Source organism: Cornus florida, unplaced genomic scaffold (assembly GCF_030987335.1).
Source record: "Cornus florida cultivar Cherokee Brave unplaced genomic scaffold, ASM3098733v1 CherokeeBrave_3.0.0_Hap2_Chr06, whole genome shotgun sequence".
Classification (NCBI taxonomy): domain Eukaryota; kingdom Viridiplantae; phylum Streptophyta; class Magnoliopsida; order Cornales; family Cornaceae; genus Cornus; species Cornus florida.
The window spans coordinates 96,786,076-96,810,774 of record NW_026775576.1 but is presented as its reverse complement, the minus strand read 5'-3'; the positions used below and the strand labels follow the sequence as shown (position 1 = coordinate 96,810,774).

Here is a 24,699-nt window from a genome sequence, read left to right as displayed (position 1 = left end):
TTGTAACCTCAAAACATGCTACAAACTAAAAATTCATAGTAGACAAAGTAATAAAAAATTACTTTGTACTTTTTCATAATATTGTTCTTCCAGCCAAAATAAACAAATAACCAATTAAAAAATGTCTTCCTAAGTGTGAGCATATAATCTTTTATCCCATACCAACTTGTATATACATCAAACTCCACAATATATGCATAAGGAATATTTTTCGTTTCTTTACCTTCTAACTAACTCATTCTTTAGAATTGTATTAGGCTGAATTTATCCCCTTTTATGTATGGAATAATACTGATTTAATAATGTTCCATACCAAATCTTTCTAGAACTTTTTCAATATATACTTTCTGAGACAATCTTAAAAATTCACGTGATCTATCATGAAATATTTCTATTCCTATCACGTATGATGTCTCATCCATATTTTTCATTTCAAAGTTCTTAAAAATAACTTTTAGTTTCATATAATAAATTAATATCACTATTAGCAAATAAAATATCATCAATATATAGAATCAGAAATATAAACTTACTCTCACTAACCTTCTAGTATATACACTAATCAATAGTGTTTTCCTTAAAATCAAAAGAAATAATAGTATCATTAAACTTAATATACAATTGTTAGGAAGCTTGTTTAAGTTCATATATTGACATATTAAGTTTACAGACCATGTATTCTTTATTTTATAATGTAAAGCCTTCAGGTTGTTCCATATAGACCGCCTCTTTTTAAACTCTCATTCAGAAAATCAATCAAAATCAAATTTTTACAGATATACCATATAGTCATCCGAAATAGCAGATTTCCTTTTTAAGATCGTCTTAATGTTATTCCATGTGATTCTTTTATAATATATTCATTGATAACAATCTCATCATGGAGTTATTGATCATTCAATTATTCTTCGTTGTTATACAGTTCAACAACTAAAGAAACAATTATTTCTTTAGAAGTTATGGGTAAATAAATATGTATCATAACTTCTTAAATGATCACATTCTTATTTTTATCACTCCCACTGACTTCACCATTCTTAATGAATTTGACATTACCGATTTCAATAATTATCGTATTATATTTAGGATAGTAAAACTTGTATCATTTAGATTACTTAACATCCACAACATTATGAGTAACGAGGAATTACTTAACACACTTCTAACCAATTTCATAAGAGTACGATTATGCTTTGCAGCTACACTCTTCTGTTGTAGCATGTATAGCAAAGTGTGTTGAGCACAAATGTCATACATTTCAAGGAATTTAGTAAACGGTTAGAGTATTAACCCGTTTCATCATACTTTCCATAATATTCACCACCTTGTGATTTTCATTTTTCTATTTAATCGTTTTTCAACCTCATTTATGTATACTTCGAGAGTACCCACTGTTTGAGATATTTCATACAACAAATAGATATATCCATAACGTGAAAAATCAACTATAAAGACGATAAAATACTTTTCTCCTCCAAAAGATGGAATATCAGAAGGTTTATAAATGTCTGTATGAATAATTTTAAGAAGTTATGTACTTATTGTAGCTCATTTCTTTATGTGTTTGGTTTGTTTACCCTTAATACAATCTACACATTCCAAAATCAGTAAAGTTTAGATTCAGCAGAATTACATCCTTTACTAATTTTTCTAACATTTCACTAGATATTGACATAATCTTTTATGCCACAAGAAAGATAAATTTTCTATTAATTGAGCTACGCTTAATTCTAAAATTGTGATGCAAGATTAAAAAAATTTTAATAAATAAATTATCAAGTTTAATTTACAGAAATCATCAACAATAATACCATAACTCACAAATTAAAATTTCTTGAATAAACATCATTATCAAATTTAAAAGAAAAATCATTAACATAAAGTTTTGAAATAAAATCAAATTATGGGAAATTGAATAAACATAAAAAGTTTAAAATAGTTTAAATAAAATCCACTGTCTAACATTAGACATAATGTCACAATGGTTTGAACAAAACTTTTTCCCAATTATCATAAATAAGAAATTCTTATTTAAATTTGTGATTTAGGCCATAAGAAATTCGTGTATCTATTAGAAATATAAACATTAGTACTTAAATCAACCTATCATGTATTATAAAGAATTTCAATAAGTAATTTGAAATATACAAAAGCCAAAAGTTTACCATTCTTTTTTGAATTATTCTTTATATTTCATGTACTATTTATAAAAGTGTTCAATACATTAATGACACTTTTTCATTATTACATTCTTTCTTTTAGTAGATTGACCTAAATCTTTTAATTTTGGGTGTTGCTCACTTAATGCATTTTTAAACTTATTCCTAAAATTTATTTATAACTTCTTGAGTAATTAGATGACCATAATGATTACCTTGCTACTTAAGCCTTGTATCCTCCTAAATTAACATAATTGTCAATTAAATCACTTTCAACTTGTCTTAATAATGTTAATTCTCTAAATGATCCATATTGAATAAATAAGAAATTGAGAATAAATTGAATCAGAAAATTCTCATTCACAATCATCCATAAGGTTCTCAATTTTGTAACAACATTAGTTATCTGGAAAAAAAAAACATACCCATACATGGTAAGAGTACCAACAAAAAATGCATAGTAGTGATATAAATTAATAATTTTCATTTTAGATGTTTATCTACAATACGAAAACATTCTTCTAGTCAAAATATTCTTTAGCACTATCACTGTGGGAAACAATTATTCACATAATTATAATGCTTAATCTGTTCGATCTCTCCCAAGCTTTATGGAGAATCTTTTTACTCTCACTGCTTTTATCAGTAATAACAGTAGGTTTCTCAATTTAAAATACTAAATCAATATTTGACATATCTAAATTTTGAACTCAACTTACTCATTCCATTATGAGAAGTTAGTCATATTGAGTATCAGAACAGATGTAGCATATATGCGCATGAAGAGATATAATAAGATAAAATGCTCACAACAATAATACTTTTAGTTAACAACACATATATATAACTTAAAAATATAAATACAATGTATAACTATAGTACTCCTTTGGATGGCAACTATAAAATACTAATAATAATGCTTACATGTATTTATATGTATACCTTTATTGGTGATGCATTATTTAATTAAACAAATAAGTTACTTTTGGATATCCTTTATTTACCTAATTAAAAAATACATACAACCCCTTAATTTTTATTTAATCACTTGGAAATTAATTCTCTTTGGAGAATTATTTCTTATGATCAAATAAACTCAATATTCACGAATATCACAAAAAATTATAAGTATCATAATTCATGAAATATTGCAATTATGTTTACTACTAAAATTAATATTCATCAACCATTATAGTTAGGCCACTTTGATAGCTACCAACCTTTACATAATATGAATATTAAATTAGTTAGTAACAAATTTATGATTAATTATGTCTACTACAAAAATTAATATTCATCAATCATTATGATTGGACCACTTTGGTAGCTACCAATCTTCACATAATATGAATATTAAATTATCTAGTGACATATTCATCATTAAGTTACTCATTTAACATTATACACACATACTCATGCTGATCAATCCAAGTTTAGAAATATAGATTCGATCCCAGAAACTTAATAGTCCAAAAATTCAATAAAAATATTATTTTTACTTTATATATATATAATAAAACATATTATTATTATTATTTTTATTTTCAGACTCGGACGCCATAACTGAATCAATTAATGTATGTATATATGGGTACAAAATAATTATTTATTATGTCTAATAAAAATTAAATTAAATTTCTAAATTCACAAATTATTCTAGAAATTCAAATTCCTAAAATAAATAAATCAATACATATATTTTATGTATTTAATAATTTATTAAATATTTTTATTTTTATTTTTTATAATTAATAAAATAGAATCTGTGTAATCATCCAACAGTAATTGATATACAGATTGGCTTCATTAAAAGAATAACAAACAGAATAAATACTTTTCAATTTCTATCATGTATGGAAATAAAAACAAATATATGAATTTAATATGTTTGTCTTATTTATACATATGTATGTATACATATATCATTAATTAACTTTAACCAATTCAACTATGTTCAAAAACCGAGGCTCTGATCAAAACTAAATTACTGCACAATAATTTACATAAAGAATGCAAAAGCATATCAGTCAATCAATGATGGCTTTGTTAATGGATCAACTATATGAGCACATTCGAATAAAATATATATATATGTATATATATATATATATATATATAAAGTACAAGTTTACAACAGAATCTCACATAAGCATGAATGACAATACCCTTATACTTCACAAATAGTCCCATCAGACAGAATAAATAAACACATATTGCAAGCGTCTAAGTATATACACAATTCCAAGAAACTAAATTGTAGTACAATTATTTAATTTTATATTTGAACATATTATTTATGCAACATTAATGAAAAATAATGAGTTCCTAAACCATAAGTTCTGGTACCATATTTAAATTATAATAATTCGTGTTAAGCCATTAATCACAAATTTACATGAATCTCATAACTTAGAATTTTATGATTTTTACATATCTATAATGCATAAATAAATACTAGTTAGATATAAATACTTCGATTCACGATATCAAATCTTGTTGAGATTAAATCCAACGTCCAGATTCTTTAGTCACGAACTAATCTGTAACTCTGATCAACAGGCAAAGGTGGAAACTGGTTTATCTCTCTTGGCCTTTTACATACATAAAACTTTTACTTGTTGTTTTCATTAGCGTACATAATTGATAGAGTATATGCACTTTTATAAAGGCAGAGAGAGGACCAGTTTTCCTTTTAGTAACATAATTATACTTTCCATCAAAGTAAGGAATATGAAAGAAAAACACTACTCCGATAAGTAATTATCAAAAAAGTAATTATAAGTTGACCAAAAAATATAATATAATATTAATCTGATATTTATTTACTTAGCCACCAAGTAATATGTTACATGTCCAAATCATATGGGTCACAATTAAATAAACAAACTTACATAATGAACCAGTCTGTTTTCACTATGATGTACTCTTCTTATTTCTTCACAAGTAGACTTACGAATAAATCTATTTCAAACTCATTTTAAAATTCAGTTTGAACTCACTTATTAAGTAAATGAATAAGTTTAAATTCTTTTTCAAGTTTCTCCGGTAAATGAACGAATTGAGCTCAAATAATCAAACTTTTGTTAGGTCGTGTTTCAAAATTATATATTTCGCTTTTAATCTCCTGAATAATTGTATTATTTGATCCGTTACATGATCGAATTATCAATAATTGATCTATTGGGTTGCTTGGTCAGTACTTGACGAAGTAATTTAGATTGTTAAACCGCATAATGATTGACAAATTGTTCCTAACTTGTAACTTTTGAGTTGCATGTATAAATAAATACATTAAATACATTAATTTCTTTAAATAAATTAAATACATTAATTAATCATTCATAAATAACATGTGTAACTCTTGTCTTGGACTTCCATCATTAAGCCCATTATTTGATTACCCATTAATAAGAAGCTTGTAAAAAGGGGCATGGTCATATTTTTGAAGCCATCCAATATTGTAGCGAATGGGATAATCAAGTTTCAGGTGACCAAGTTTTGAATTCGGCTAGATTCTAATAAATTTTTGGTGGTCAAACTTATGATTCCAGAAAGATTCCGATGGAATTTTGACAACATATCTGAATTCCGATCAATTTTCTAGTAATATAATGGGAAATTTAGGAATTTCACCACGGTAATGTTTTCAACTTTTAAACCCCAATTTATATACTGATATAATTTTTAAAATTATATTTTATTATGGACAAATGATTGAATGGGGGAATATGTTGGTTCACAGAGAGTTTCACCCTATGGACGCATGAATAATGATATGAAGTTTGAAAGTCAAACAACTCTAATTGATTTATGTGAGTAAGGATTGATAATATCATTAATATTTATGATGTCATGGGCATCCACACACAACAAATTAGTTGAATTTGTCCAATTGTCGAATTCCTTATCATTACTTTATTGTTAAATCTGGCTTAATTGAATCCCGAAGACAGTATTGTCATTTGACATTCTGAATGACCTCAACTATAAGTAATTACGTGCCTCTAAATCTAAATTTAAAATAGTGTTTAATTTTTTTTATTTATGTTTTCATAATAGAATTATTTATCATATATTTATATTTATGTAATATCCCATGTCTAGGTACATAGTACCATCGAATATATTGTCATTTTTGTAATTCAATTCTGTCATTTTTTTTTTCTTTTTATCAAATCTTACTCAAGTCAGTTTGAGCTCAAGATAAAGAATAAAATCTGGAATTATAACAAGCTCATCTTGTACTTTGCAAAAGTTCTTAAACATTCATGAATTGACTTGATTCAAGTTTGAACTCGACCCAGCTCAACTCGCTCATACTCCAACATTATTTTTAACATACTCTCATTTTTCTCATTTTTCTCATTTTTATGTATCCTCCTTAAACGTTCTATTAATTTCATAGTCCAAATTTTTACTTTTTGCACTGAGCAAAGATCGCTTTAAAGAGTCACAACTCACAAGGCATGTAAATTACTCATGAAACAAACTCATTTCATTGATCCTTCGCATTCTTAGTGGCCCAACCGATTCATCTGGTTGTGAGAGATTTATTCAGTAATTGCCATTTGAGTTAAAATCTAACCAGACAACGCCGCTATCAACCACCATTCACGATGAGCTCCACCATTGCCGAACACCACCCAACATGTTTCACCACCATGTTCACCTTAGTCTGAACCATCATCTACCCCCCTCATTGCACCCACATTAACCAACATAATCACCACCCTCCTTTGCAGCACCACCAAAGTCCAAGTCACTGTCACTCCACCCATCATTGCCCACTCACAACCATGGGCTGAACTGCTTCAGCCCAATTTAGATAGCAATAGCCCAACTCAAAGCCATGGGTGGAATTGCTTCAGCCCAATTTGGATAGTCCAATACCTCAAGAGGCCCGACACCACCATCGATAGATGCTCCTATTACACACTCCAGTGTCTAATGGATGAAAACCAACTATGTAACATCTACATTGAGAATTCAAGAATTGGTATACGTCATTAGTCCGATCCTTTGTAAGAACAATACTGAGTCTGTTTCAGGTTGGGTCATCCGTCCAGTCTGATTTGGGCTTGAGAAAACATCTACTGGGCTTAGGAGGAAAGGCTACTGCCACTAATCATATAATACGGCGGGTTTGGAATTGGCCAGTATAGGTTCGAAAGGGACCATGTTTGAAACGATTGCAATTAAATGTGGACAAACAAAACCAAATAAACCAAGTTATTAGCAGCTTTTTTTTTTTTTTTTTTTCCTTTTTTTTAAAAAAAAAAAAAAAAAGTTATTAAGAGGTTGACGTGGATCAATAATAAATGGATGCAATCTTTTTTTAACTATAAAATTAGTCACATATTCACTTACCAAATTAGTGATGGTGGGGGTACATAATCTTTAATGAAATAATACTATCTATTTGTTATTAGTTTATATCAATGCTGAGGACGATATAAATCATCATTGGTGAGGACCTAAATATTGTCTAATAAACAATGTTTCTTCTTGTTTGAATATGCTCAAATATTATTTAGAAACACATTTAAGGTTGGAGTTGTGTAATAAGTCAATCGTGAGCGTGTAAAAGTCATAAAATTTAAGTAAATATACATGTTTACAAGAATTATGTAATTTAAGCAATACCACATTTAAAGACAAAGTCGCGAGAAGAGAATCATATCTTGAGTGGACCATGGACCCTTCAACAACATACATTTTAGCTTGTCTTGCAATCAGTGACTAACTTATTTTGCTCATATGCCTATATTCTCGATGTAAATGTATTTTATAAATTATATGAAAACGTTAAATAGGTGTTGTATGGTCAATTTATAATGTACGGGACTTCAAATTTCACATGAGATGATTTAAATTGTGTAAAATAGGGTATGACATAATATGTCAAGTCAATATCCACCGTGTACAATTATTTTTGGTAACTAAAGCGTGAATTGATCATTCCATGTCGTGTATTCGTACTTTCAATAATTTATCTTTTGTTCATGTACACATTGTAATGTTTGGGGCATTACCCTGTTTGCTAAGGACAAGTACTAAGAATTGACGACCAGAAAACGACTACTTAAATGTGTACATCTAATTTTTACCTCTTTTGATGATGGTAGAGACTAGAGACGACATCTGATTTGTACCACTTGGTGACAGTGTCGATCATGACAATAGCAAATTTAATCTCCACCTCACATGCAATTTGGATTAAGCATTTATAGTGAAAGGAACTTGTTTTCTTTTGTTTTCTTTTTGATGGTGTATAGGGCTTGATAGAATGCATGAACTCCATGGTCATGTGAATTCTTAACACTCCTTCTCGAGAAAATATTCTCCTAGAGTAATGAAAAGTACAGAACATATTACTATGTGAATCTTTAATGTCATTCTTGAAAAAATATCATCTCTTTTCGATGGCAAAAAAGTTAACAAATAATTGCACATGGTAAAATTAATGGGCATTTGATGTGAGAGACGTACAAAATAATTTGATTATTAAATGGCCTATGGCTCGGAGAAAAATGAGCTTCACACATGCCCATCACCCCATAATGTAAATCGTACGAAGTAGGTATTCAATTAAAAAAATGGGCCATTGTTACTCCAGTAATGTTGGTAAAACAAGGGACAATTGCTTTGGGATGCCCCTTTCAATAGACTTATCACGTACCCCATAACCTATCACCATATTAATACAAATTTTGGGTGCTTCCCCTAAGAATTTCCCAGTGTAGACTCCAATGTAAATAATTCTCACTCCTACTGTGTACGGTGACTTGAAATTTACTGTGCACGCATAGATAATTTATTGTTGTTTTCCACCTGTGTCCACGTATACTTTTGTTCACATAGATCGTCATTTTCCACACCGTTTAAAGAGTCATTGTCATGTGGACAGATAGACGGAATACATATTTTTTTTTTTTGATGACATTTAAATGAAATGGTTGTAATTTTTTATTTTATTTTCTTTGGTAAACAAATGGTTTTGCTTTCATATTTAGCAAATCAAATTTATCATTATATTATTTAAATAAGGAAAAAAATCATAAAACTCTCCTATATTATCAAATTGGTGCAAAAATAACCCACTAAAATTAAAAACCCCCCTAAACTAAAAAATGGTTATCAAGTTGCCTCCAAATCAGTATAAAATGACAAAACTGCCCTTATAATTTAATGATTAAATTTAAAACTTATAATGTTATTGTAAGATTACAAAAATATTTCATAGTTTTCTTCCTCAACACCATCTCTCGTAACATTGTAAGTGCCCATCAACTCTTAATTCCTTTAAATTCCACTTCTTATCTCATTTTCTCACCAACCAAACACACTTCAACTAATATTTTCACTTGTAGTTAGAGCACATGTCAATCACATAGACACCAAGTTGTCTAGCACAGACGAAGAACTATCGAAGAACACCATGAACCACAAAATTACTGAAGAAAGTTTTTTGGGGTTTTCTCCTTTTCGGACTAAATATAGAAGGTTGGACAAAAAATATGTGAAAAACAATGTCAGTTCAATAGTGAAGGATATTAAATAATAGAGGATCAAGAAAGTTGGACAAGCAAAGCAAAGATTAAGTTCTAGAAATATAAGTAGGGCAAATTTATCCGGGTCTTCTTTGATGGGGTCAAAAGATGCAAATTTAGTCAGAAAAATTTGAAGGTTAAGAAGACAACAAAACTATGCAATTATATATAGCGAAATCTCAAACTCTTTAGTTTCTTTCAAGTGCTTTTTGGAATTTTTTTTTTTTTTTTGGTTGCTTTTGTTTTTCTCTACATATTATGTAAAATAGCTAGAATTGTTCAAAATTGAAGCGGAGTTTAAATTTTAATCTAATTAGTACTTTCTGTTTTGCTTTCAATTCTTTACTCCGATTTGCTCATAGTTTTGTTAATTTTGAAGATCCAGAACTCTTTAGTTGAAAGGCTTTCAATGTTAATGAAACTTTCAAATTCTTGATATATGAGTCAATCACTATGAATTTTTCGTGAAATTTGATTTGAGGAATTTTAGATAGCTGTGTTTTTCTTATATTTGGTGTAGTTTTTAAGCTATCGATGTGTGGAAGATAAGTGTCCGCGTTTTCCAGGTCGGAGCAACACAGGATATTTTAGAAAGAGACTAAGGGGTATTTTTATAATTTTACAATAATATTGTAAGTTCTAAATTTAATAATGGGTAAAGGGTAATAAACCCCCTGAACTTTCAACAAAAAACAGAAAACCCTCCTAAACTAAGTAATGCCCCGTAAACAATTTAAAAAGTGAATTTTAAGGACAAAATCAAAAGTTATTATTGCCGGAGGTAACCGGAGATACAAAATTACTAATGTATCATTTTGTAGAACGACAACGTCTTATTGCATTACTAACTGGTGTTGATGATTTGTCAAATTCAATCTCAAAACCCAATAGCAGTGTGACACATCGTCCTCTTATCATAATCACGTTCTACCCACTTCTTATTTTAGCACCAAACACCCCCTTATGTACACATCGTCCTCTTATCATAATCACGTTCTTTTGTTTACATTAATTTGAGGATAATTTTCATGTTATGGTTCTTTTGATGTTCTATTTTATGTTACTAAAATTGTTGGGTTTTTTTTTTTCCTTCAGTGACAAATGATTCCGCCATTCTCATCTTTTGAAAAATTGAGCCAAAAGAATGATTTAAAGACTTAAGATATCCATTCAGATTATGTGTGTATTTATCAATTGTAAGATTTGAGGGTTTGTAACTTTATGCCCAATATAACATATCCAATATACCATATGCGTATTACATATATGATATATATATATATATAAACATACATGGCGATGGCGATCAACAATTTGGGTTAAAGACTTAAGATATCCATTCAGATTATGTGTGTATTTATGAATTGTAAGATTTGAGGGTTTGTAACTTTATGCCCAATATAACATATACGTATTACATATATGATATATATAAAGCACACGACCAATACTCCTCTGTAATGATTGTGCTATATATATATATGTGTGTGTGTTGTATTTCCTTTAATTTTTTGCCACGAAAAAGGCCTTTTATCCATTTTATATTATCCTTATAGGAATAAAGGGTAATACTGTCATTTTGAAAATATATCTCAGGTCACGTGACGAAACAGTGTCGCCTGGTCCTTTTTGGCCAAAAAATGGATAGTTCGGGAGTTTTAACTTAAAAATAAAAGTTCAGGGGGGTTTCTTGGGAAAGAGAGTAAAGTTCATGAGGGTTTGTTGCACTTTACCCTTTAATAATTAAATTATCAGAACAATTTGGTCATTTTATACCGATTTGGGAGTAACTTGATAACATTTTTTAGTTTAAGGGGATTTTTAATTTTAGTGAGATTTTTTTACACCAATTTAATAATATAGCGAGTTTTGTGATTTTTTCCCTTTAAATAATTATGTTAAAGTAAAGGGTTATTGGGCTTATTCATTTAAGCCTCATCTATCGATAAGATAATAATAATAATAATAATAAAAATAAACTTCATTTTGTCTAAGATGTCAATTTAATTCGCCCCTTTCAATTAAAATGAGTTTGAAATTATCCTAATAGAATTAGTGACTGATTTAAAAGTTTAAAATCTGTCTAACTCCAAAACAACCCCAATTGTTTTAAAAAAACATATGTAAATATTGTTTTCTTATATGATAAAAAAAATAGTGGAGTATGGAGGCTTTTTTTAACCCAATTCAATCTGGACTTTTTTGTCCCTTCATTTTTTTTTTATTTAAAAAAAAAAAAAAAAAATTTATCGAAAAAGAGGGACTTCACATACTACACCTTTTTATATATATTCACGCTCCGCTTGATTTTTTTTTTTTTAATAGAAGTGGCAAATTTAGTTTTCAAAATAAAGTACAAAAAAGTAAACTACAAGTAATATCATTTTTTTTTTTTTTTAGTTAAAGAAGTAATATCATTTTTCCAATTCAAACTAGAGATGTTTTGTCTCTTGGCAAGGGTTTTGTTGTATTTCTACTTCTGCGTGTAACTGAGATATACTCGTATCAGGCTATTAATGAGGGCTATGAAGATTCATAACTGAAATTAGAAAAGCCAAATAATGCATTTATTGCACTTTAGGAATGGTCAGACGGGAAGCCTTAAGTCACCGATTAATGCAGCTGGATTGTCTCGCCAAAACAAGCCAAGCTCATCCTCTTCGTTTTTTTTTTCAAAACACTCCCGGTTCCTAATACCCGTGTAACTTTTTATTTTTTTATTATTCTAAAATAAATGTCTTATTTAAAAATTAAAAGTATCATTTTTTATAATATTACCAATTTAAATTTAAATTTAAATCATCACATTTTATATAGTCACAATGAATAAATTACAATAAAAAATAACAAAACTCATCATCTTAAAAAGTTATATTCTTTAAAAGGAACATTTATTTACTCAATCAACCTCTTAACATAAGTTATGTCCATCCTGTAAATTTTTTTAACACATTTAATCATACAAAAATTACTCTTTATATCAAAATTTATTTAGTGTAAATATGAATAAACCACTTAAATTTTTACATTCTCTCACTTTAAATTTAATTCCACAAAAAATATTCTTTATAACAAAAGTTAAATTATTCTTTGATCATCTCATATACGGAATATTTTGCTTTTTTTTTTTTTTGCAGTGAGATGTTTTAATATTGTCTACATCACGATGTAGATGTCATAACAATTGTCATTAGGGGACCAAATAATAAGACTAGTCTTCGTCAACAATGAAAATATGCTAAAAATAAATAAATAAAAATAAATAAATAAAAAACCCTCTTAGCAGGGTAATATACTCTAAAGCCAAAGTGGGAAATCGCAACACGTCGATTGTTACAAACGAGTCATACCATCATCACTTGTTTAACCATGTGTCTATATATGCATATATACATTTACTTTCTCTCTCTATGTATATATACGACTACGCGTATATGTATATACGGATTATGGGTTTAGTTACTTGTTTGGGGATTAAAGATGGTTGGTTGGAGGTTTGGTGAGGCTAATTTGTTTTTATTTTAAACAGTAAAAAGAGGGTCAGGGTATTTAAAGCCGGTCACCGACGTGGCATTTAATGGGCATATTGTCCCTGTGAAACGAATTTATCAACCACCAAGCACCCGCCAAACCATAATTTCTCATTTTTCTTCTAATTCATTCACTCTCTCTCTCTCTCTGCTCAACTGTCTCTCATAATTTCTTTTACCTTTTTATCAAATTGGTGTCAGTATCCAATCTCTCTCTCTCTCTCTCTCCCCACCCACATCTTCTGTATTTCTCTTTTAGTCCCTTGACTGAGAAAAGTTACAGCTCTCTCCCCCTATATATACTACATATTGCTCTCTCTGTGTATTGCACATAGAGTAGTCACTGACTGGTGTTGCAAAAGAGAAGAGCAAGTTCTCTAATAGTTACGCGATTTTAGGAAATGGGTATTTTCTCATTGTTGACTGGAATAGCAGGCCCAAGTGGGTTTGGATCAGCTTCAACTGCTGAACAGGTCACAGATGGGATTGATGCTACCAATCTCACTGCTATTATTACGGGTTAGACCTTTTTTTTTTTTCTTTTTCTTTTTCTTTTTTTTTCTTTTTGTATTTTATATTCATATGATAACATTAAAATTAGAATTTGAGAAAAGTAACTCAGAAAACAAATTGTTTTTGTTTTTAAATGTGTATATAGTTCATTCTCTCTTGCATGGCTGATGTTTGTATTTGGGTGTGACTGGGTTATGGAATGATTTCATAATCATATGATTCGGATTTTGTTGTGTTTCAAAAATTCGTTTCTGTATCATTTTCTGAACAGAGACCCTGAATGCTGGTTTTTATTTGTTTTTTTATTTTTTAATTGTTAGTTTGATTCAGCCCAAAAATAAAAGGAAAAGATTGCTAGATTTCATGATTTGTGACTAATGAGATTCATAACCTCTGATGAAATGATTTTTTCATCACAACTCACAAACATTAGATTCTTCATCTAACCATCTTTAAATTACTTTCCATCTCTCTCTCAACCCCCAAATTGGTTTGGGCTTTGTACCCTGCATCTTTGGGGTTTACATGGATTTATTTTTGGTTTCTGAAATTCCATTTTAGGCATGTTTCTTCTCGGTAATTGCAAGTATATTGGGCAAAAGAAGGTTTAAGTCCTTTTAGATGCTCCTCTTTTGAAAGGCAATAAGAGGACTTGAGCCTCCACATTTAGGATGAAAACCAGCAGAGTACTTAGCTTGTGGTAAGTCATTCTAGATGTAGATGGGTGGTGATTTAGCTTTCTTACTCTGCTTTATACCAAATTCCTTAAGAAGCCCCTTATTGTAATAAAATTTTACCTCCTGATTATCTTCAGCATTTTTTTTTCCTAAGATGAAAAACAAAATTTTCAATTTTTTTCTCTTTGAACATAACAATATGGTTTTGGTTCAAATTTAAGTTGATTCAAAGCAATATTTCAAATTTAGGTTGTAATGCAGCTTAAGGTAGATAAGTATTGATTTGCAAGTTGAACAGGTTGACCTCTGATCCTATCTTGATGGCCTATATATTAAATTTGAATTATATATTAAAGTTTTTTTGCCAAAAGATTTTGTTGGACAAGACTTGCAGCTGATTGTTGAAATTTCTGGTTGCAACAATTGGAGGAAGAGTATTATGGAAAGCCGGCACAAGACACTCTAATTTGAGAAAGCTGTACCCGAATATGAAGTGACACAATGAATAGGTTATGAGATGATCCCAAATAATTGGAATAAGTTTATGGGCATAGATTGTGATTAGCTTCAGGTATGTTGCATTTATCAAGATATAGGCTCATATATCCAACAATAAGTAGGTTACTAAGAATGTGTTGAAACTTTAAGAACAAGAACTGAAATCGAATAGAAGTTGTGCATGGAATGCTACCAAGGGGAAGCACAAGACCAAATAGAGTGGATGGGTGGAAAAAGATCTGCATAGCTAATTTGATTATAATAATTGTGGTGGCCTGCAATGTTATCTTTTGTTTGTCTTCAAGTTTAAGCCATTGTCACTCATTACATGTTCTGGGATAGAAATTTCAGATGTTGTTAATTAAAGCATTTTAATTTTGTTTCAGGCATATCTTGGTTCATTTTTATTTATTTATTTATTTTAAATACCAAATAGAAATGAAAATTTTGTTGCCATTTTAGGAGGGGCAAGTGGGATTGGCTTGGAAACGGCAAGAGTTTTAGCTCTTCGGAAGGCTCATGTCGTTATTGCCGCGAGGAACATCGACGCTGCAAATGAAGCAAAACATCTCATTCTTAAAGACAACGAAACTGCTCGTGTGGATGTCCTAAAACTAGACCTTTGCTCCATGAAGTCAATTAGAGCATTTGCTGACAAGTTCCATGCTCTTAATCTTCCCCTCAATGTCTTGATGTGATCTCTCTCTCTCTCTCTCTCTCTGTGTTTGTGTGTGGCATAGCGTGTTAAGGCAAATAATCTGTTTTGGTTTATTAAAATCATTGAGGATTGTGTTTTCAGTAACAATGCTGGTGTAATGTTCTGTCCCTACCAGCTTTCAGAAGATGGAATAGAAATGCAATTTGCAACAAATCACCTTGGTGGGTGCTAGGAAGTGTTGATTAAAATTTCCGGAGCTCTCATGTCTGCTCTTCATCTCATGATTGATTTTTTCAAAATGGTTGCTTATATCAGGTCATTTCCTCTTAACGAACCTTCTTCTTGACAAAATGAAGGGGACAGCAAAAGCTACTGGTATTGAGGGTAGGATTGTGAACTTGTCGTCTATAGCCCACCTCCACACCTACGAAGGAGGGATATCATTTGATAAGATTAATGATCAAAGGAGGTACGACCACTTGAGAAGTGGTTCCTTTTCTTGTCATTATTCATTGTCTAATATATTAGTACGAACCATTTGTTGTTCATAAATATACATACATACATACATACATACATACATACATATATATATATATATATATATATATATATATATATGAAGTTTAACATGTTCTTTCTCTTCCATTGTTTTCTCAAAACAGCTATTCTGACAAAAAGGCATATGGACAATCCAAATTAGCCAACATATTGCATGCCAACGAGCTATCTCGTCGTTTGCAGGTGATTCTGCTGCCTCTGTTTCTTAAAAGTGGGAGTGCCCACTGGAGAACTTAGGAATTATAATTCTTCAAGCATTCATCTTACTTATTATGACAGATAAACACAAACTTGATGTAAAATCCTAAATTCTGACTACCAGAATTTCTAGTAGGGGAATATCATGTGGCAGTAAATGAATATTTAAGTCAGTGAAGTTAATCATAGGGTACAAACTTAAAGGACTTCTTTTCTTTTCTTTCTTTTCACTAAATTGTGCCATAGCTTTCAACTTCGGTGGTTGAGGCCCTGACCTATAACCTTAACTGATAAGAAAAACAAAAGGTCATCAACTAAATTTCGATAATGGCAATATGGTCTACAGATTTAAAAGGTGATGATTGTGCTATGTTGGTTCACAATAATATGGTTGGAGAATTTTTCTGAGAAAAAAGGCTAAATACCGAATATTTTCTAGTGGTAGTTTCTAAATAACATTGTTTTGGTGCCTAACATTTATCTTGTAGCTTTTAGTTTTTGTATCATATTTCTTCACTTGACAGGAGGAGGGTGCAAATATTACAGTCAACTCAGTGCATCCAGGGTTAATAATGACAAATCTCATGAGACATTCTGCCCTTTTGATGAGTATGTACTCCAATGTTCTGCTTTGGAAAAATGGTCTACAGAACGAAGAGTCTAAAGTTTTCTTGTTCCAATTTTGTTCTTTCTGCAGGAGTTTTGAAGGTATTCACTTGTCCCATGTGGAAAAACGTCCCACAGGTAATCAATCATCTCTAGTCGAGAAAAGAAAAAAAGAGTTGTTCTGCACAAGAATGCTTTCTATTGATTGCTAAAATTATCTTTAATTTTTTAGTAGCTCCAGGAGTTATTACTTGGTCCCGGGTCCTGGGCCAATCACCATTGGACACATAAGCATTTGTATCGGAAATGTGCAAGCTTTTTTCATCTTTTTGCTTACTTGTCCAACGGTGATAGGCGGGGACCATCTAAAAATTTCTCATAGTAGCTCATCATAAAGTGGTTCCTTTGAATGATATGCAACACCTAGTTCTTCCAAGGAGACATCATACAAAGGCACTTGAAGGAAAGAGTACCATTAGCATTACCTTTTCACTTCACCTTTTAGGTCATTAAATTCACCATCTATCATTCTTTCTTTCTTGAAGTGCTCCAGTTCGTATGCTCTGTCATTACCATCTAATATATATATATATATATATATTTGTTAAATCCAATAAATAGTTGACGAGAATTGAACAAGATCAGTAATTGCACTTTGACATTGGATAACGACAATTTTATGGATTTTTTAAATTTATTCCAAGTGAACTATTTTGTAAATAGTGATACCATGTTGCTGAGTTTACACACCGGTTCTAGTCCTTTTCTGATCACCAACTTCATATCAGCTTTTAATGGTAATGACAAGACCATACCGGCAATACTAGCAAGTTATGGATTAGGGATATTCCGGTAACCTACATGCTTTAAGTATTTGAATAAATGATGCTAAAATTTGGTGATTTTATTTCCAGGGTGCAGCCACGACGTGCTATGTAGCACTTCACCCAAAGTTGAAAGGTGTAACCGGAAAGTATTTCTTGGACTGTAATGAGTATACACCGAGCAAGCTCGCTACAGATGAGGTGCTAGCTAAGAAACTCTGGGACTTCAGCAACAAGTTGGTTAACTCGGCTCAAAACAACTAAAATTACATGCTTGCCTGCTATACTCTCTGGAATTTCCCTTTTTATATCTGCAGTGAAAATAGCAGGCCTACTACTTCCCATCATTCACTTACTGGGTGTCGCTTCAGTCTCCGTTTAATTTGGTTTCTGTATAAGAATCTGCGTGTTTGTTTACAAGCTCCTTAAAATTTAAAATGTTTGTGAATCTGTATGTTTGTCTACAAGCTCTGTAAACTGTTTGTGAAATTACATGCAACTATAGTTACTAACTATGGAGATTGGGCAAAGTTTACATGAAATTTTTGCCTATCTATTGTTGTTGTGTGTGGATAAAACACACCTAGTTTAGCAACACATCTTTACCTTACAGTATTCAAACTTTTGGATTGGCTGAGCTATGGAGGATTATGCTGTGGTGGTGGATTTTACATCACATTTGAGCCGAGGCAAAATTAATTGGATTGGTTTGGCCTAAGTTGGTGAATAGTCACTTGTTTCAAGTAGTGCAATTATAATTTGAAACCAAGAAAACGGAAGGAAATTTGCCACTGCCACCACCACCCTTCCTGTCTCTCCAAAACACACACACACACACACAAACTATGAGAAACACCTATAAGTTAATGAATAAAACTATAGAGTGCTTCATGAGAGAGTGAGAGGGAGAGAGAGAGACAGTGCTGAAGGGGGGGGGGGGGGGGGGGGGGGGGGGGGGAGGAAGGATTAGCCTGTGCTTAGGGACTTATTTTACGAGCCAAAAAGAAAGAAGAGTCAGCGAGCGAGCTACCAATGACCACCTTTTTTTATAGTAAAAAGTTGCGGATAAGAAAAAGGGAAGAATATAAAACACAACAAATTTGGCCAACTAACCTAGAAATGAAGAATTGATTTAAGGTAAAATAATATCCTAATAATTTGATTTTACTTAATGGTTGGCCTATTTAACTTTAGTTGTTAAAAAATAGCTAATATTTTAATTAAATGACAGAACAACGACTACAAGTAGATGACAAAAGTAATAATATAAAATTCAACGGCGTAAAATATGTTAATTTGAAATGATTTTTCTTTTCTTCAAAAGTTGAAGCAAACAGGCACACCCACAAGGGCCCCTTGTTGGGCTCCAATTCTCAACATTCCCTTTTAACATACCATCCACAATGTTGCATCTTAATCATGAGGCACAAAAATCACCACCACCTATTATAATTGCCCCAACATCCTTCTCCAAGTGTATAACTCAATCAGAATCTCATGTTCTCCTGATCAAATTAGGATACCTAAGGCTAAAACAATGGAAGAATTGTAATGAAATCATATATGTTAGGTTTGGGAGCACTGTGCTTCCGACCCCAAATTCAAGCCGCTTCGGTACTTCTAGACATATTTGGTGCTCCCAAACATACCAATAGGGTATAGAATATAATGGAAGAAACAAGAAAAGAATGTAAACAAGACCAAAATGGGAATTAAATAGAAGATGTTAAGGGTTGCGGTGCCACAACACTTTTCAGTTAACTGCTAGCATCTACTATCCCAATTTACTGTTTAATCTTGTAAAAACACAAACATGGCTGCTCAAAAGAGTTAACAGCAACCTGAAAGTTAACCACAGACGCAGCAGAGAATCTCTTTTTCTTAAGAAGAAAAAATCATTAGGAGTTGATTTAACCACCAAATACACCAAGGTGTACACCAAACCTCAAATACACACAACAAAAAAATATTGGTCTTGTTGTAGAATCTGATGAAGAAGATAGGCGAAAGAGGGGGATAAATTAACACGTAAAGGAAGCTGGGTTGTAGAATCTGATGAACCAACACGTAAAGATAGGCGAAAGAGGGGGATAAACCAACACGTAAAGGAAGCTGGGTAGTAGAATCTGATGAAGATAGGCGAGAGAGGGGGATAAATCAACACGTAAAGGAAGCTGGGTTGTAGAATCTGATGAAGAAGATAGGCCAAAGAGAGAGAAATTAACACGTAAAGGAAGCTGGGTTGTAGCATCAGATGAAGAAGACGGACGAAAGAAAGAAAAGGGAGAAGTAACACGTAAAGGAAGCTGTAAGATTTGAAAATCAGAACTCAAATGCACGTCAAGGAAGAGAATCGCCTAAGCATAACTCCACGAGTTATAACGAAAAAAATTGGTGGAAATTTCAACAGTGATGAAGTCTCTTGGTTTAGAATCCTCATCAAGTAATAAGCTAGCTATATATATTTTAGAGAATATGTCGATCAATATGGACAAATGGTCAAATATTTCATTAGATACTAGTATATGATAAAGCATAGAAAGCTCACCCAACTTGTTATTAACACTCCTCCAAGTTCCATCGCAGAAAAAATTGGAAAAAATTGCTTAAAAGTATCCAAAGGGATGATCTCATCTAGAAAATAAAACACTACAAAGACGAAGAATAGAGCAACGGATCTGGTTCTCAATATGCACATACAAATATCAGCACTTGGCAGGGGAAAAAAACATGCCATTTTTATCATACCAAAAAGGAAAATAAGAGGGTCAAATATCCATTTATTTTTAACAAAGAAAAAGAAAAAGGAAAAACAAAATCTAAAGGCACCATTTACTCCCCCACAAACTGTTACGTATTAGCTTGTAGACGTCAGACTACAAGTAAGCCGCTCAATGCATAGGTTCTACAGATATCAAATCACAAGATATACCATAAACCGCAAATGTCATTCAAAGTAATAGAACACTGTATGGTAGCACCTGCTTATCAAATATGATATCTAAACAGGTTCTCCATCCCACAGACTATAAACATTTCACTCCCATAAGATCGCATCAAGGAATACCCTATTGCAAATTCACAATGCATAGGCAACCATATTTAACAAGCACGGCTTCTGATAACGTCAAGGCCCATCTCAGTTGGATCGGTAGCTTGCAGTTCTACCTGGATTCCATCTAGCTCTCTTTTGAATCTGTCCTTGGAGCTAGCATAAATCATCTTGCTTCTGACCCTTGATGTATCAGGAGACCTTCATCAAACAAGAAAAACAAATATAACTTAATTGACTATGATCGTAAGGGGAGTCTGATGAATTAATTGAATTGCTGGAATATTCCTTTACCATGCAATGAAGAAAATCCTGCTTTTCTGGCAATTCTCCGCAGTCACGAAATCAAAATCATAGACAGCATATCGACATTCGTCAGCAGGAAGACTGGCAGTGAAATCCTCATAGCTTTGGGCCGGTTCACCAACCTTTTCCACGACAACTTGCTTCTGCTTCTCCTCTATCTTGAAAACTATGAAGCGGTAAGTTCTTTTTGCCTTTAGTTCCAAAAACCTTAACTTGCAATCGTCATGCACTGCCATCCCAGATGCTGCATTGGCCTGTAAATTGATGATCATCGCCAAGGTGAATCAACTCTCGTGAATTTATCTTTTTCTTGATCATTAATAGAAGAGAACATATCAAAACCAACTATATTAAACAAATGAGTACAAGAGCATAAATTCATTCATAAACAAGAACCCATTCAAAATATTTGACCATAAAGCTCAGTAGAAGCTGTAATTCTTCCCTTAAACAGATCCATGTAACTACTACTCAGTTGGGTAACTTGGTCGCTGAAAAAAATGTCATCATTTTCCTAAATACACATAGGACTAAAAAAAACACTAATGTAAATTTAACTAAAGTCTATGCCTCCTTATCTGGCTTAGATGGGTAGAATCTTTCCTTTTTGTAGTGACTAAGAGAAACAATCCAAAACTTAATTCCATGCCCTTCCTTTTCCTCCATTCGCAGCCACCAAACATTGTCAAAAAGCTCAATAGAATAGGAAAAATCTAGCATAGACATTAGATCCAATTTGATGCACAAGTGCTTCTACTGCTTTTAAATAAGAAGCCTTTGTATCCTAATGCACATATTTAATTTATTACAAGCTATTGGAGTGGGATTTTCCTCTTGGAAATATGAACTGAATAGATAACAAGATCATTCCACTACATTTTTCACAATTCCTGAAAGATAATTTATTACTAGACCTGCTGAACAAATTCTTTTCATTTACATCCAGATCACAAATGCTTCAAATCCATATTACATCAGCAATCAGCAGCAACAATTAATTAAAAATTCCAGAAAATTATAAATTAAAAAAAAAAAACGTTAAAACCAACCAGTTGATTATTGATTATATATATCCACAACATTTCCAGGTGTATTTATTACCGTTATCAGATACATGTAATCGGGTATCAGGTATATAAAATCAAAACAAAAATCAAATCAGATCCGAAGATTAGCAAAACAAAACCAATAAGAATAACGATCAACTAAAAATCCACATAAATCGCTTGAATTTAAGCTAAAATTAGCTTTATAATTAGATCGATCTATCAAACACCGAATTCAATGTACAAATATATACAGAGAAATTTAAAAATATGTAGAGAGAGCTTGAAGACTCACCATTTTGTGGACTTAACGTGGAGTAGAGAGAACTATCTACAGATACGCGGAAGAGGAGAAAATTGTGAGAGAGACTCCGAGAACGAGGGCTCCGTGAATAAAAATTGTACCCCAATTTATATCGTGATTCCGGTTGTAGATAAAGAATGGTGTGAGTGAAATCTGGACCGATGACAGAGTTTGGAGGAGTCGGCTTTTACGAAATCGGCTGATGAGGGTTGAGATGGTGAGACACGACGTCGTAAATTCAATAAATAAATAGAAAAGTCCACTTTTGTGTTCTTTTTTGAAATTTTGTCACGTATCATTCGAATGCCGAGAATATGATATCGTGTAGCATTTTCCTTCAGCTAATCATCACTATATGATTTTTATCTTTGCCGAAAAATAAATAAATTGCAACACATAATTTTGAGAAAAATGTTAACTCCATGCTTGCAAAACTAAAATAGTGGAAATAAAAAAAAAGAATGATTTATATATATAATAAAACTAACTGTTCTAAAAATAATTAAATGAATTAAGGATGGCAATTCATATATTGGCGGATTGTATTATTGTGGTGTCAATATATGAGTATTTTTTTAAATAGGTCGACAAGAATACGACACGTGTCAAAAAATCTTGACATGAACATAACACGATTAATATATGAGTAACGTAACACGAAACGGTATTTTATAAATGAATCAAGACTTGAAACGATATTTTTTAAATCAATTTTTACACAAACATGACATTTTAACTAAATAGAACATTTTAGTTAAGGGGACTAGTTAAAATTCAAATACAAAGTTAGGCTCCGGTATTATTATAAAATAGGATAAATTACTGTGACATTTTTTTTTTTGCACCTATAAAATTTGATCAAAATTGGGATTGTTAATCATTGCAAAAAACATTTACCATTTTACCCTTATTGTCGTGCAATGTATAAATTTCTCCACCACTAAGTACTAACCTAAAATACAAATATTAAATGGCATAAATGTAGTCCTTTGAGAATGTTTATACTTTATACTAACAGCCCAAAACCATGCCATATATTTGGTTTCACAGTCCGAACTTTCAAAATTAAGCATTGCAACTGGTAACGGCCGAAGCAAAGATGTTGATACATTATTTTATTATTATTATTATTATTTTTTGTGTAGTTTCACGGGCCCATTTTAACTTTTGGAGATCCATTCTCAATAAAAAATAAATCAACCATGAATACATACTAGTCTTTTCTTGTAGCATGCATTGTTTTTCAGCCAAATAATCAAATTCCTTCATTTAGAATTTTGTTTTGTATTTTTAAAATTATAAGAAGACAACTGATTTTTTTTTTTTTTTGGCTGCTTGTGATTGTTAATTGTTCCACCAAAATTCTAAATTTAGCCTCCCCTTGGTCTACCTCACGTGGCCTCTTATACATACATTCAAACAGGCACCTAATACAAATTGACAACAAAAAAGTTCTCTTAAAGTATCGTGATAATATAATAACATGGTATCATTAATTAATTAATCACTCACACATATGACTACTAAAATAGATACATTTTTATTTTATTTGACGAAATATAATTAGTTGGCGTGACACATAATATAAGCAAGTGGTATTCAAGACCTTCTAAATTGCTTGGAAATCCAACCTTTACTGTCAAAAATGTTACCCTCGGTATGTTCAATTATATTCATAACGTTTTCTTTTGTAACTTTTTGACCAAATTTTATGAGAATGACAATTTTACCATTATCTTGTATGAAAATTTTGTCAAAAAGTTGGGTATTGTTATCTTTTACATTCAAAGTCGTCTTTTAATAATCAATGAATGAATTTAGCGGATATTAAAGTAATAAACGATCTATTCGTATACAATTTGTTCAAACTATCAAACAACTCTATCGTACTAGTCAAATAAATTATATGAGTTCTTTCTTAAATTATTCTTTAATGAATAAAAAAAATTATTTTTAATTTCAAAACAAATTTATCTTTAAAAGAATAGTAGTTGTTGTATGCACGATTACCCCACTGTCCACAATTGATCACCAATTGGATATCAAACACATTGAATCATGTGCTTTATTTTTTATTTTGGGTAAAGTGAAAAAAAAATCATCATTATATAAAAAATGTGCAAAAAAAACATCTATTATATATATATATATAAAAATGTGCAAGAAATAACCCCTTTTTTATAAAATGCATATAAATTTCTGTATTTAAAAAATTGA

The 24,699-nt window shown here is 31.2% G+C and overlaps 2 protein-coding genes across 3 annotated transcripts; one reads left to right on the top strand and one right to left on the bottom strand.

Annotated features, from left to right (window-relative positions):
- Positions 1-13,400: 13,400 nt before the first annotated feature.
- On the top strand, positions 13,401-18,289 carry LOC132313143 (short-chain dehydrogenase TIC 32 B, chloroplastic-like). The gene is made up of 8 exons (XM_059811816.1): positions 13,401-13,758; positions 15,390-15,621; positions 15,727-15,806; positions 15,901-16,054; positions 16,251-16,329; positions 16,869-16,953; positions 17,042-17,088; positions 17,865-18,289. The coding sequence occupies exons 1-8, from the start codon at positions 13,641-13,643 to the stop codon at positions 18,036-18,038; spliced, it is 969 nt and encodes a 322-aa protein (XP_059667799.1). The 5' UTR covers positions 13,401-13,640; the 3' UTR covers positions 18,039-18,289.
- A 2,245-nt stretch (positions 18,290-20,534) lies between these two features.
- Positions 20,535-22,630, bottom strand: LOC132313142 (actin-depolymerizing factor 1). 2 transcript variants are annotated; one of them, XM_059811815.1, is made up of 3 exons: positions 22,474-22,630; positions 21,121-21,386; positions 20,535-21,027 (listed from the first exon to the last, which is right to left on the bottom strand). In XM_059811815.1, the coding sequence occupies exons 1-3, from the start codon at positions 22,474-22,476 to the stop codon at positions 20,877-20,879; spliced, it is 420 nt and encodes a 139-aa protein (XP_059667798.1). In that variant the 5' UTR covers positions 22,477-22,630; the 3' UTR covers positions 20,535-20,876. The 2 variants fall into 2 exon arrangements, with proteins under 2 accessions (XP_059667798.1, XP_059667797.1); XM_059811814.1 differs by lacking the exon at positions 22,474-22,630 and having other exon boundaries at positions 21,121-21,408.
- Between the last annotated feature and the right edge of the window lie 2,069 nt (positions 22,631-24,699).